This window comes from Meles meles, chromosome 6 (genome assembly GCF_922984935.1).
Source record: "Meles meles chromosome 6, mMelMel3.1 paternal haplotype, whole genome shotgun sequence".
Classification (NCBI taxonomy): Eukaryota; Metazoa; Chordata; class Mammalia; order Carnivora; family Mustelidae; genus Meles; species Meles meles.
Window position 1 is genome coordinate 43,586,208 of NC_060071.1, and position 14,571 is coordinate 43,600,778.

The 14,571-nt window shown below is 39.2% G+C and overlaps 1 protein-coding gene across 11 annotated transcripts in view; it reads left to right on the top strand.

Annotated features, from left to right (window-relative positions):
• RNF111 (ring finger protein 111) overlaps positions 1-14,571 on the top strand; it is a 126,206-nt gene that overhangs the window by 90,382 nt on the left and 21,253 nt on the right. For all 11 annotated transcript variants that reach the window (XM_046008343.1, XM_046008345.1, XM_046008346.1 and 8 more), the window contains 2 exons: positions 3,007-3,170; positions 7,267-7,461. In XM_046008343.1, the coding sequence (XP_045864299.1) occupies positions 3,007-3,170; positions 7,267-7,461 (359 nt within the window). The remainder of the gene's footprint in view (positions 1-3,006; positions 3,171-7,266; positions 7,462-14,571) is intronic.

A 14,571-nucleotide genomic window follows, 5' to 3' on the forward strand; every position in this document is an offset into this window, starting at 1 on the left:
TTGATACTCCATGGTAGGTGCCACAGTTATCCTGTGACTGCATTAGTTCTTGGTACAACACTGACTCAGTTTTTATGAGCTGAGCTACAAGGGTTGCTGAAATGAAGGACCTGTCTTTGTGAAACTGGAGATCTTTGTCTTGGGGGTGCTTCATGTTTAAGCAGATGTGTTTACTATAGTAATGGATAGTAATCTTAAAAAAGACACACAGTGCTCATGATCCATATTTATTTTCCTTATTATTACGTGGAATATTAACTTTGTCACTGTTTAGCTGGCTCTTGGGCTTTCCTCTCTAAGAGAGAATGCACCCTTGGGTGCGTGGCTTGCTCAGTTGGTGGAGTGTTGCAACTTTGACCTCGGGGCTGTTCAAACTCCACATTGGATGTTGAGATTGCTTAAAAATCTTTTTTTTTTTTTTTTTAAGAGAGAATGCATCTGTGTTTCGGTTTCTTTAGTTTCAGGATTTGACAGTTGCTACTAATCATAGGATCGACTATGGTCTGTGTGAAACTGTTCCTCATATGCCACGTTTTTTGTTCAGCGTAATATTTGGAACTACAGCACCCTTGAGGGTTTCATAAATAGCGAAGTGGACCTGACACTTTCTGCAGCTATTGAGAGCTTCCCAGGAATAAGAGACTATTCAGTCTTACTTCAGGATCTTGGTTTCTCAAGAATTTTAAATAGTGATCTCTCTCCACACCAAAACCATTTCATCCTGAACATTTGTTTACTATCATGCCTCGGGCCGCAAAATTCTTGAGGGATTTTTTTTTTTTCCTGTGTCTCTGTAATTAACCTTTATACTCCTATTTACTTGAGAATTTCATTTTAGAATTTGAGCTTCTTTCTAAATTCTTAGGCTCTACACTTATTGAGGTCATTTTCAGTCTGGTTCTTTTCTTAGTGGTTGAGCTCACATCCCTGAAAACTGCCTATTAATGGATTTTGTTCACTCTTTCCATACATGCTAACAATGAGCTTCTTTTCTTTTTCTTTTCTTGAAAAAGATTTTATTGGGACGCGTGGGTGGCTCAGTTGGTTAAGCGGCTGCCTTTGGCTCAGATCATGATCCCAGCGTCCTGGAATCGAGTCCCACATCGGGCTCCTTGCTCATCAAGGAACCTGCTTCTCCCTCTGCCTCTGCCTGTGCTCACTCTCTCTGACAAATAAATAAATAAAATCTTAAAAAAAAAAAAAAGATTTTATTTACTTATTTGACAGAGCGATCACAAGTAGGCAGAGAGAGGGGGGGAAGCTGACTCCCTGCTGAGCAGAGACCCGATGTGGGGCTCAATGCCAGGACCCTGAGATCATGACCCAAGCTGAAGGCAGAGGCTTAACCCACTGAGCCACCCAGGCGCCCCCGCCTTTTTTTTCTTAAAGTTTATTTTTTTTAGTCATCTCTACACCCAATGTGGGGCTTGAACTCACCACCCTGAGATCCAGAGTCACATGTTTTCCAACTGAACCAGCCAGGTGCCCCTAAATAATAAGCTTCTAAGCATTTTACATTCAGTTTGGGCAAGAGGAAAAACCAACTTCATAAGCCCCACCTCTCTATTTTTTTTAAGATGTTATTTATTTATTTATTAAAGATTTTATTTATTTATTTGACAGACAGAGACTACAAGCAGTCAGAGAGGCAGGCAGAGAGGAGGAAGCAGCCACCCAGGCGCCCCAAGATGTTATTTATTTATTGAGCAGAGAGACTGACATGGGGCTCAATCCTCGGACCCTGGGGTCACGACCTGAGCTGAAGACAGGTGCTTAACTGATTAACCACTCAGGCGCTCAAGCCCCACCTTTCTAAAACAGACATATTTTTCTCCTGGATCCTTAGGACTTCATATTCTATATAATGTCCCTGTGTACCCTCAGTTCAGGTTATTACAATGAATCATTAAAAATTTTTTAAAATAGAGGTGCCTGGGTGGCTCAGTGTGTTAAAGCCTCTGCCTTCGGCTCAGGTCATGGTCCCAGGGTTCTGGGATTGAGTCCCGCATCAGGCTCTCTGCTCTCTGCTCCTCTCTCTCTGCCTGCCTCTCTGCCTACTTGTGATCTCTGTCTGTCAAATAAATAAATAAAATCTTTTAAAAAAAATTTTAAAATAAAATATATACCTATGGATAATTTAGTACAGTGTAGCACCACAATAAAAGATGATGATGTTAGGTGTTGAGGATTTGTGGTTACATGCTTTGAGCCGCTGCCTTCGGCTCAGGTCATGATCTCAGGGTCCTGGGATCGAGTCCCACGTCCGGCTCTCTGCTCTGAAGGGAGCCTGCTTCCCTCTCACTCTCTCTGCCTGCCTCTCTGCCTACTTGTGATCTCTCTCTGTCAAATAAATAAATAAAATCTTAAAAAAAAAAAAAAAAAAAAAAAAAAAAAAAAAAAAGCATAAAGTGGCTCAAACAAGTGAAGTGTCTTACTACTATCAAACTAGTAAAATAGCTACAACTATTCATACCTCTCCTGATCCCAGGAAATCTCTGGGGCCTTGAATATTTTTTAGGACGATACCAAAAATTTATCTTTGTTTAGGCCTCTTAAAATCATGATTTGCAAATCCAGTCTGAACTAAACATACAAGATCATGTGGGTTATTTAATGTTTAGGGTGTTGATATTTTTGTTACTTTTATCTATGGTGAATAATTTTAGGTATTAAAGAAAATGTAAATACATGATTACAACCCAGGTGTGTGTTCAAAATAACCATTGAAAAGAGCAGCATTCTTCTTTCTTTTTTTTTTAAAGATTTATTTATTTATTTTAGAGCATGTGGGTGCACAGTGGGAGAGGGAGAGTCTTTTTTTTTTTTTCTTTTAATATTTTATTTATATAAGAGAGCAAGCATGAGCAGGGAAGAGGAGAAGGAAAGGGACAACCAGACCTCCCTGGCTCAGTGTGGAGCCCAACCAGAAAGGCTTATGATTTCTTGGGTAACTAAAAGTTTTGTTCTTTCTTTATATTAACTAATTTAGTATTGGTGTCATTTAAGGTCTCGTTCAACTCTTGGACACTCCAGATCTCATTGGAGCCAAGGTTCAAATTCTCATACAAGTCGGCCACAGGAGCCACGGAACCGTAGTAGGATTTCTACTGTTATACAGCCTTTGAGGCAAAATGCAGCAGAAGTTGTGGACCTTACTGTTGATGAAGATGGTAAGTTGGCTTAGTAACAGTATAGAATTATGAAGAGAATTAATAAAATCAGATATCTTTGAAACTCCTAAAATGAAAGTCCTACTACTGCTTCCTGGTAACATTGTTAAACAGACAGTTATCAGATAGCCCAATTATTTTTTTTTTAGAGATTTTATTTATTTATTTGGGAGAATGAGAGAGAGAGCATGAGGGGTAGAGGGTTTGAGGGAGAAGCAGACTCCCCACTGAGCAGGGAGCCTGATGTGGGACTCGATCCTGGGACTCCAGGATCATGACCTGATCCGAAGCCAGTCACTTAACAGCTGAGCCACCCAGGCACCCACATATCCCAATCTTATTTTTCAGTTGATAGAACAACCTCAGTTTGTAACTTGTGCCTAAAATTCTTTCTGTTTCATTGCTTGGTGGTTTTTTTTTTTTAGGAAAAAAAAAATCTTTTTTTTTTTCTTAATGATTTTATTTATTTGAGAGAGAGAGAAAGCATGAGAAGGGGAGGGCTCAGAGAGAGAGGTAGACTCCCTGCTGAGCAGGGAACCTGATGCAGGACTGCATCCCGGGACCTCAGGATCATGACCTGAGCCGAAGGCAGTTGTTCAACCAACTGAGCCAGCCAGGCGCCCTACTTTTTTTTCTTAAAGATTTTATTTATATATTACAAAGAGGAGAGAGAGAGAAAATGAGCAGGGATGGGGCAAAGGGAGGGGGAGAAGTAGACTTTCCATTGAACAGGGAGCCTGATGTGGGGCTTGATCTCAGGATCCTGGGATCATGACCTGAACCAAAGGCAGACATTTAACCTACTGAGCAACCACCCAGATGCCTGAAAAAAAAAAAAAAGACTTTTATAAGTGGTAGTTTGATCTACCCTAGACTTACTTATTACTTTCATTTATATTATTGTCATACTTTAACTTTGCTATGAAAAATAGAAATTATGTTTTTTAAATGCAACAGAAAAGCAATTTAACTTGAATTTATATGGTAAATATTGGTTATTTGCAATGTCGAAATTTGGGGCACCTGGGTGGCTCAGTTGGTTGTGACTGACTCTTAATCTCAGCTCAGGTCTCAATCTCATGGTCGTGACTTCAAGCTCTGTGTTGGGATCCATGCCTACTTAAAAAAGAAAGAAATGTGATAGTTAATGTTGTCCTCTGATATTACTGGTACCTTTTGTGCTGCTCAGCTTTAATGTTTTTCTTTCAGCTTATAACTCCATCCAGGCAACTAAGAAAAGAAAGCTAGAGTTGTAAAGTAGAGATTAGTGAAAGTGGTAGCATGTATGAGTATGTGAATACAGAAGTGAGTTTCCCCACTTACTGAAAATTGCCTTCAGGTATTAGTTACATCTTAGAAGGAAATGGTCAATCATAATTTCTTTATAAAGGAAGATGAAGAGCCATAAGTGAGTTTGTTAGCTATAAATTGGAGAAAGGATACATAAGGTCTGTAGAGTTACAGGCCTTGCGCAATCAGCTCTTCTATGGATTGTCTGCAGCTTGAAAGATCATAACTTTCAGAGTATCAATACTTTGGAATTAAGATGTTCATGAAGAGATAATTTATTCCCACTGTCTACATTTCATTTAACCATGTCTCAGTTTTTATTTTGAAGCACCATAAATTATCTGTAAGACAGTGATTAATATATTAGGATTAATTAGAGATTCCTCAGAGTTAATTAATTCAGGTTACTGCTTTGGAAACTGTGTTCTCTGTGATATCTGTCAGCCAATAAATAGGAAAAGGTGACAGAGTAGTCTTTTAACCCACTGGAATTAGTTCAACCAGAATACTTTAGTAAGGTTGTAAATATCCTAGGGATCAGTAGATGCCCCTGTCTCTCTGCTAGTTTCTCTCAGTGGAAAGCATCTATCTTACTAAAAATAAGTCCAAAATATTAAATATATCAGTTTGACCAATAGTTCTTAAGGGATGACCATTTTGTGCCCCAGAAGACAGTTGGTAATATCTACAGACATTTTTGGTTCTTACAGTTTTGGGAGACAGCAGACATACTACTACTAATGTCTGATGGGTAGAGTCTCAGGATGCTGCTGTAACATCCTACAGTGCTCAGGACAGCCATACCCTACCCTGACTCCCATCCCTAGCAAAGAATCCCCCTACCCAAAACATCAATAATGCTAAGGCTGAGAAACGGAGATATACCATTTGCAAATAAACAAGAGGTTCTTCCCTCCGCTTTTTATGTATAAGCAAATACATTTGTTTAAGCGTCCAAAGTACATTGTCTCATGTAGATCAACAGGGACAGTTTGTGTTTCTGGAATCAGCTTAGCACACTACATTGTAATCAGTAGTTTGCCCTCTAGTTCTATATCACATTAAGTGAGTTCCTTTTCTTTCTTTCTTTGTTTTTTTTATAAATTTATTTATTTTTTTCAGCGTAACAGTATTCATTGTTTTTGCACAACACCCAGTGCTCCATGCAATACGTGCCCTCCCTATTACCCATACCTGGTTCCCCCAACCTCCCACCCCCGCCCCTTCAAAACCCTCAGGTTGTTTTTCAGAGTCCATAGTCTCTTATGGTTCGCCTCCACTTCCAATTTTTTTTTTTTTATAAACATATAATGTATTTTTATCCCCAGGGGTACAGGTCTGTGAATTGCCAGGTTTACACACTTCACAGCACTCACGATAGCACATACCCTCCCCAATGTCTATAACCCCCTCCCCCTCTCCCAACCCCATCTCCCCCCAGCAACCCCCAGTTTGTTTTGTGAGATTAAGAGTCATTTATGGTTTGTCTCCCTCCCAATCCCATCTTGTTTCATTTATTCTTCTCCTATCTAAGTGAGTTCCTTTTCTGATCCAATTGTTGTGACTCTGCTTTAGACATACTCAGTTTCCTTTTTTTTTTTTTTTTTAAAGATTTTATTTATTTGACAGAGAGAGAGATCACAAGTAGGCAGAGAGGCAGGCAGAGAGAGGAGGCAGAGAGAGGAGGAAGCAGGCCCCCTGTGGAGCAGAGAGCCCGATGCGGGGCTCGATCCCAAGACCCTGAGATCATGACCTGAGCCAAGGCAGCGGCTTAATCCACTCAGTTTCCTTTTTAAACAACTATTTTATAATTAGAGTCTGAAGTAGAAATCGTACATAAGTCAAGGTCTGCCTGAAATTTCTTTTACTTTTTGTAAAAATTTTAATTTTATTAGAATACAATGATGAATATTAATATTTGCAAAAAAAACTTTTTGAAAACATACGAAAAGGCCTGTAAAAACGATTAAAACAGTTTTAAAAATTTAAGTGGTTACTATATATAAACCATTATACAGAGTGCTTTATATGTGTGACTTCTGTTCATCCTAACAATAGTTGTGTGAAGAAAATTCTGTACTTTCCCAGTGCTACAGATGAGGAAATGGAGAGTGGTTAAGTAACTTATCCGTCACTATAGAACCAGTGGTGAAATCAGAATTGCTTTTCCAGGGAGCGTCTGGGTGGCTCAGTGGGTTAAAGCCTCTGCCTGTCGCTCAGGTCATGATCCCAGGGTCCTGGGATCGGGCCCCGCGTCGGGCTCTCTGCTTGGCAGGGAGCCTGCTTCCTCCTCCTCTCTCTCTCTCTGCCTGCCTGCCTCTCTCCCTACTTGTGATCTCTATCTGTCAAATAAATAAAATCTTTAAAAAAAAAAAAAAGAATTGCTTTTCCAAGCAGTCTGACTCTAGAATCCATTCTGTACCAGAGAAAATGTAATTTGTAATACTGTTCTGACAGCCTGTGACAATGTGTATGAAAATAATATAAAAAGATTTTACTTTCCTTTTCTCATTTTCTTTGTGGTAGGTCAGAAAATTTACAGAGTTGTTACCCAGAAATAATCACCTGGATTGTTGCAATATGCATATGTGTTGGATTTTTTAAAATGCAGTAATCATATTTTAGTTCCATGTCATTTTGATGTTGCAAGCTAACTTTTTGAAAATTGTTTTAATTAGGTATTGTGCTTATTAGTTCATATTTTTAAAGTTTGTTTTAATAATTTAAAAAATGTTATCTTGAATTAAATTATAACCTGTCACCTAATACATTTTGAAATCCCAAATAAACATTTTGTGTTTTGTAGAACCTACTGTAGTACCAACCACTTCTGCGAGAATGGAATCACAAACCACAAGCACTTCCATTAGCAATTCAAATCCATCTACCTCTGAGCAGGCCTCTGATGCTGCTTCAGCTGTCACTGGTAGCCAACCCTCCATAGTGTCAGAGACTTCAGCTACTCTTACAAGCAATAGTATGACTGGTACTTCTATAGGAGGTATGTAATAAAGTGGGGGGAGGCCTCTTTCATTACTCTTGTTAGAAAAAGTACTGATTTTAAGATTTTTAGCTATATTAGGAAGAGCATATTCTTAGAATAAACTGTATATGAGCAAAGTAGTCTCTTTTTTTTTTTTTTTTAAAGATTTTATTTATTTACTTGACAGATAGAGAACACAAGTAGGGAGAGAGGCAGGCAGAGAGAGAGAGAGAGAGGAGGAAGCAGGCTCCCTGCCGAGCAGAGAGCCTGATGCGGGGCTCGATCCCAGGACCCTGGGATCATGACCTGAGCGAAAGGCAGAGGCCTTAACCCACTGAGCCACCCAGGCGCCCCGCAAAGTAGTCTCTTTAGAAGTAAACTTTGATATCATATTTGAGTTTGTGTGCTGTATATTACCAGAGTATCATAGCTCAACCGAAAGAGATCAGCAAGAATTAAATAGCTGATTAGAAATGCAATAACAAGAGAAAAAAATAGGTAAATTGAACATCAAAATTTAAAACGTTTGTACATCAAAAGACACTGTCAAGAAAGTGAAAAGACAGCCTACAGAATGGGAGAAAAATACTTGAAAATCATGTATGTGTTAAGGGTCTAGTATCCAGACTATTTAAAGAACTTGTACAGCTCAACAATAAAAAGACAGATACCCCAGTTTAAAAATGGGCAAAGAATTTGCGTAGGTATTTTTCCAAAGAAGATACACAGTTGATCAAGAGGGACATGAAAATAGCATCATTAGTTATTAGAGAAATGTAAATCAAAATCACAGTGAAGCACTACTTTATCCTTATCAGGCTGTCTGTTATTCAGGAAAACAAAACAAAAACAGGAAATCAGAAAATAACTGGTGTTGGGGCGCCTGGGTGGCTCAGTGGGTTAAGCCGCTGCCTTGAGCTCAGGTCATGATCTCAGGGTCCTGGGATTGAGTCCCGCATCGGGCTCTCTGCTCAGCAGGGAGCCCGCTTCCCTCTCTCTCTCTCTGCCTGCCTCTCTGCCTACTTGTGATCTCTTTCTGTCAAGTAAATAAATAAAATCTTTAAAAAAAAAAAAAAAAACTGGTGTTGACAAGAATGTAGAGGAATTGGAACTCTAATGAACATCTGGTGGGAATGTAAAATGCTGCAGCTGCTATGGAAAACACTTTGGCGGTTCCTCAAAAAGTTAAACCATAGTTACCCTATGACCTACAGTCTCACTCCTAGGTATGTCCCCAAAAAAATTGAAAATGAGGATGGGAATTTTTAAAAAAAGTTTGATGATGTCCATTTTCTCAATTTTTCTTTGTTTTTTGTTGGTTTTTTTTTTTTTTTTGCTATCCTATCTAAGAAACCATTTCCTAACCCAGGATCACAAAGAATATACTCTTGTGTTTTAAGTGTTTCAGCTTTTACCTCAGATTATTGTTTAAGTTAGCAGTGATATCTCTGGTTTTTTTTCCTATTACCTGTTTAACTGAGCATTAAGCTAGCCTTTCTCTCCTGGACGATGGCATGGAGATAGGAACTTGCTAAACATTTACTAACTGGGGTGTTATAGACCCTATAGCTCATAGATTTCACTATATCGCCATTAATAGTGGAACCACCTTATGCTTTCTATTATTTTTTACTTTTAAAAGTATCTTATTTAATTCTTACAATATCCTTATAGCTTACATTGAACAGATTAGAAAATCTTCCTGTGGCTGGATTTAGGTTTCTCTAAAATTTTTTTTAGGTTTCTTTCTATGTTGTGGAAAATTAAGAGTAGAATCCACAGTCCAAGGAGGTTTCCCCAAAGATGTCTTTTTTTTTTTAAATTTATTAAAAGAAATAATAAAGATTTTATTTATTTATTAGATAGAGAGAGACACAGCAAGAGAGAGAATACAAGCAGGGGGAGAGGGAGAAGCAGACCTCCCACCAGGTAGGGAGCATGATGTAGGGGTTGATCCCAGGACTCTGGGATCATGACCTGAGCCAAAGGCAGATGGCTAACAACTGAGCCATCCAGGTGCCCCCCCAAAGCTGTCTTTTAAATACTATATTCTTTGAAAAAAAAAAAGGGGGGGAGAAATGAAATGGGCAAATAGTTATTTCATTTATTGAGTGTATACTCTTTTCTGAGTATCGTACCTACTGTCTTATATGTTATTTTATATATTATCATTTAATTCTTAAAATTTGCTTGTTATTTATATTAGTTTTCTCACTTCAGAAATGAAGACATCTGGGGGCGCCTGGGTGGCTCAGTGCATTAAGCCGCTGCCTTCGGCTCAGGTCATGATCTCAGGGTCCTGGGATTGAGCCCCGCATCGGGCTCTCTGCTCTGCAGGGAGCCTGCTTCCTCCTCTCTCTCTGCCTGCCTCTCTGCCTACTTGTGATCTCTCTCTCTGTCAAATAAATAAATAAAATCTTTAAAAAAAAAAAAAAAAAAGAAATGAAGACATCTGGAAGTTAAATACTTTCAAAGCCAGTAATAATCTTTGAGGCAAAGATTTTAACTTTTCTCATTCATTCCTTTCTCTTGGTAGCTTTATGTACTCTGATCTTGTCTAGATTTTATGTGACACAGTCACAACTTTACTTCAATACTGTCTCAAAGCTTTTATTACTTGTTTTTTAAGACACTTATTCACTCAGAATTCACATTTAATATCTAGGGTAGTGACTTCGCTATCTGAATGGTTTTCTCATGATGCTACTTTACCTATATTGAAGACTACCTTTGGGATAGACTTGCCTGTGTTGTGTTTCTCTAAACTAGGAGAACTTTGTTCCAGGTCAAATAGTTCCTCTGTGTAAACCTGATAGAAGCACATACAGGTACTCATATGACATCAGGGGCACTCAGTTCTGCTGACTTCATTTCCTGCAAAGACGCTATAGAACATCAGTCTCCTATTTTCTTCACATCCTGTCTTTACTTTGTACCTTCTTGCATATTTCCATCCTTGAATCATGCAAATCATCGAGCTTTACTCCTATCCAGGTTTTTAGATGGGGCTAGTAAAAATTACAGATCCAAGCAGATTGGTACCTCATGAATTTATGGTATCTAATCTTGGGCTTTTGGTAATAAGTCGCCATAGTGTGATGTATCTCATTTAATTCCCTTTCTTTCCCCTTAGTGGCTATTCCATAATTCCCTCATTCTCCTCCAGACATTGATCTCCCCAGGGAAAAGTAAATAAAAAGTAAATGAAGGTTCTCAAGCACTCATAACTTCCAATCCTTCCATGAAAACTTACACCTATCCTTCTCTCCTGACTCTTGGTCTTTTAACTCCTTTCTGTTCTTTCCAGTCCCTCTTGCCACCCCCCCCCCCATTTTAGAAAAGATTTTATTTATTTATTAACAGACAGAGATCTCAAGTAGGCAGAGAAGCAGGCAGAGAGACAGGAGGAAGCAGGCTCCCCGCTGAGCAGAAAGCCTGATGCGGGGCTGGATCCCAGGACCCCGGGATCATGACCTGAGCCGAGGGCAGAGGCCTTAACCCACTGAGCTACCCAGGTGCCCCCTTTCCAGTCCCTTTATTCATGTTCTACCTCTTGTCCCTTCTTGTCTCCTTGACTTTGCTTTAACAGTTACCTTCTCAGCATCTTTGCTTGTTCCATTCCCTTAGCGCACATATGTACATTTGTGTTAAGTCTTGTATACTTAAATGGATCTTCTATACCTTAAATTCCTTCCTTTAACTTGCTTCTGACTCCTGTCAAAATAAATATATTAAAAAGTCTGGCAGTAGTCTTCTTGTCATCTCTGTTTTCTCCGAGGCCTCTGTTCTTAACCTTTCTCACTGGCCCATCTCATAACTATGTGTGTTTTCAGCTACCACCAATATGCCAGTGACCTTCCGTTTTTGTTTCCAGAGCCTTCTCTTTGTTTTAAATTTTCATATCCAGCTGGCTATTGGATATCTCTGGACCATTCTGCAGTCACCTCAGACTCAGTGTGTGCCAAGCAACTCATCATCTGTCTGAATTTTCTATGTGCTCATTGCTTAATCCATGCATGATATCTTATATATTCATTTATTCCAGTTTTTATTGAGTTTTTATCAGGTACTGTTGTAGGCATTGGGAAGAAAACATAAATTTTCTGCCCTAATAGAACTAATGTTTTAGGGGATAATAATAGCTAACATCTTTTGAGCTTATAATATTGGTCCATGATTTATATTAACTCTGATTTTTATAATAACTTATGAAGCAAATTCTATTACTCTTCTTATTTTATAAGTGAAGTAACTTGCCCATGGTTATATGATAATGGAGCAAGTATTCAAACCTAGGAAGTCTGGCTTGGAGCTATACTCTTCCTTTATGCCTATATTCTTCCTTTATTTCTCAGTCCTGACACTGTTGTCTTTGTGCTGCACAGTTCTTTGTTTGGGGGCTACCCTGTGTGTTGTAGGATATTTAGCAGCATTACCAGTAGGGCCGCTTCTCCAGGTGTGACAACCAAAGTTATCCCCAGGCGTTGGCAAATGTTCCTTGGGACACAACATTGCCCTATGTAGAACCCAGTGCTTCTGTTCTAATGCTGGAATCAACATATCTTAAATCTTAATATATCCTAAATTGTTTCTGTACTTGATGATCTCCTTGAGGACTAAAGGTCAAGTTTTTCTCTTCTTAGCGCTTAGCTCCATGCATGCCTGCTTTCCCTTGCAAGGTGAATTTATATTTAGCAAGGGCTTATTGAACCACCTACATTGTGCAGTTCTGTTTCTAGTTGCCAGAGATAAAACAACAGAGGCAGACAACATCATAAGTTATTTTAAAGGCTAGGACTTTCGGGGTGCCTGGGGGCTTAGTCTGTTAAGCATCCAACTCTTGATCTTAGCTCAGGTCTTGATCTCGGGGTAGTGATTTCAATTCCCCCATTGATCTCCAGGCTCGGCACAGAGCCCACTTTAAAAAAAAAAAAAAAGGCCAGGACTTTCGCTTTCACCATTGTATTTTCCAGTGCCTTTTGTAGATCCTTTACCTTGCCATTATTATGTGTAAGTCTTGCCAAATGAATGAATAGATGCGAATACTTCTCAGTAATCCTGCCAGAATTGCAGTGAAAGTACTTCAACCAGTTTTATGTCACTGGGCCGTGAATTAGTTTTTCTGGTGCAGGTTTGTTATTGTCTCATTTTTAGTGGACAGTCCGGGCTCATTCTAATAAAAAGGAAGTGTTTTATTTGCTTGATCAGATCTTTGTATTTCACTTCTAATTTATGGCAGTTTTCCTTGGTCAGTAACTCTAGAACAAGAGGAGATTCAGTTGCCTTTACTTTGGGTTGCTAGTCTGTTTAAGCAACAAAGAGGTTCTGCACTCTAGGAAAACAGATTAAACTGTACCCTAAGAAGTAGAACTCTTAAGGTCAGTTGTCTTTTTGAGGCCATATTTTTAGTGATATGACTTTTTAAATATGTGTTCAGCTGTAAATATAGTAGTGTGTTCTCCTCTCTGACTCTCAGTTTTGTATTAAAATATTTGAAGACAAAGAGGGCAAGTTCTTTCTGAACAAGTTCTTTCTTTCCCTTCATTCACAGCCTTATTAGTTCACAGATCTTTTGCTCTGATTACACACTCCTCTCCTACATTTTATTTTATTTTATTTTTTAAAAAGAGAGCACGCGGGACGCCTGGGTGGCTCAGTGGGTTAAGCCGCTGCCTTCGGCTCGGGTCATGATCCCAGGGTCCTGGGATCGAGTCCCGCATGGTCTCCTTGCTCGGCAGGGAGCCTGCTTCTCTCTCCACCTATGCCTGCCTGTGTGCTCTCTCTCTCTCTCCTTCTCTCTGACAAATAAATAAAATAAAAAAAAATTAAAAAAAAAAAAAAAAAAGAGAGCACGCACAAGGGGTAGGGAAGGACAGAGGGTGAAGGAGAAGCAAACTCCCCGCTGAGCAGGGAGCCTGATGTGGAACTAGATCTCAGGACCCAGGGATCATGACCTGAGCCAAAGGCAGATGCTTAACTGACTGAGCCACTTAGGGAGCTGAGGGCCCATGCTTAACTGATTGAGCCACTTAGGCACCCCCCCTCCTACATTTTAGAGTTGCACATAATCCTCAAATAGTTGGATTTGTAAAATTAAAGCATCTAAACTGGAAGGAACTATGAAGGCCATTTAGTCTACCCACTGAGTGGATTTAGTGTTCCAGAGGTTTTTGATCATTTTTTTGAAGTAACAAAATAAATGATACTCATTTGCACAACATTTTGTCCTGGAAGTTGAGATAAAACCCTGAAAATGTTGCCAGAAGTAATGCTACTATAACAGTTATTGCTACAGATATTACAGCATATGGAAAATAATTAATGTTTGAATCAGCATAGCAAAGATAGGCTGTTGATCATAGTCTGTTCCTGATAAGCTAGTTGTAACTTTGTCCAGGTTATTTAAGAAAATTGGAATGCAAATGAATGAAAGTGACATAATTATAGAACTGACTTCGACTCTGCTATAATTTATGTTTTGAAGGTAAACACCTTGCGGTGTCTGGGTGGCCTAGTCTGTTATGTGTCCACCTCTTGATTTTGCTGAGGTCATGATCTCAGGGTTGTGAGATTGAACTCCATGTCAGGCTCCATGCTCAGTGAGGAGTCTCCAGAAGATTCTCTGTTTCTCTCCTTCCCTTTCTCTCTGCCCATCCCTACTCAAATAAATAAATGAATCTTTAAAAAAAAGAGAGGGAGCTTGAAAAAAATAAAAGTAAACACCTTGTCAACTTTTTTGTTGTTGTTGTTACCAGTTACTTATAATATTTAACCTCTCAACTGATGCTAAGAAGGTAGCATTAACTCCAGGAGGCAGTTGGAAATTAGTAAAAATTAGTAATTTTTTCCATCCAGGTTTACAGATTCCTGAATTCTACTTCCAAGGTTAAGAACCTTTACAGAAGAATACAAGAAATTTGTCCAAATAAGACAGACTAGGAGCTTGGGGGGTGGGGTGGGGGACAACATATAGAAATTTAGAATGGAGATACTACCTAACAGGGTTTAGATCACAGACCTTGCCCTGAAGAGAATCAGGAAAGACAGGATAGAACATGTATGGGAGGGCTGACCGAGGGAAATTACAGGGAGGTTTGCTGCAATCAGACCTATCAACCAGAGCCTGAA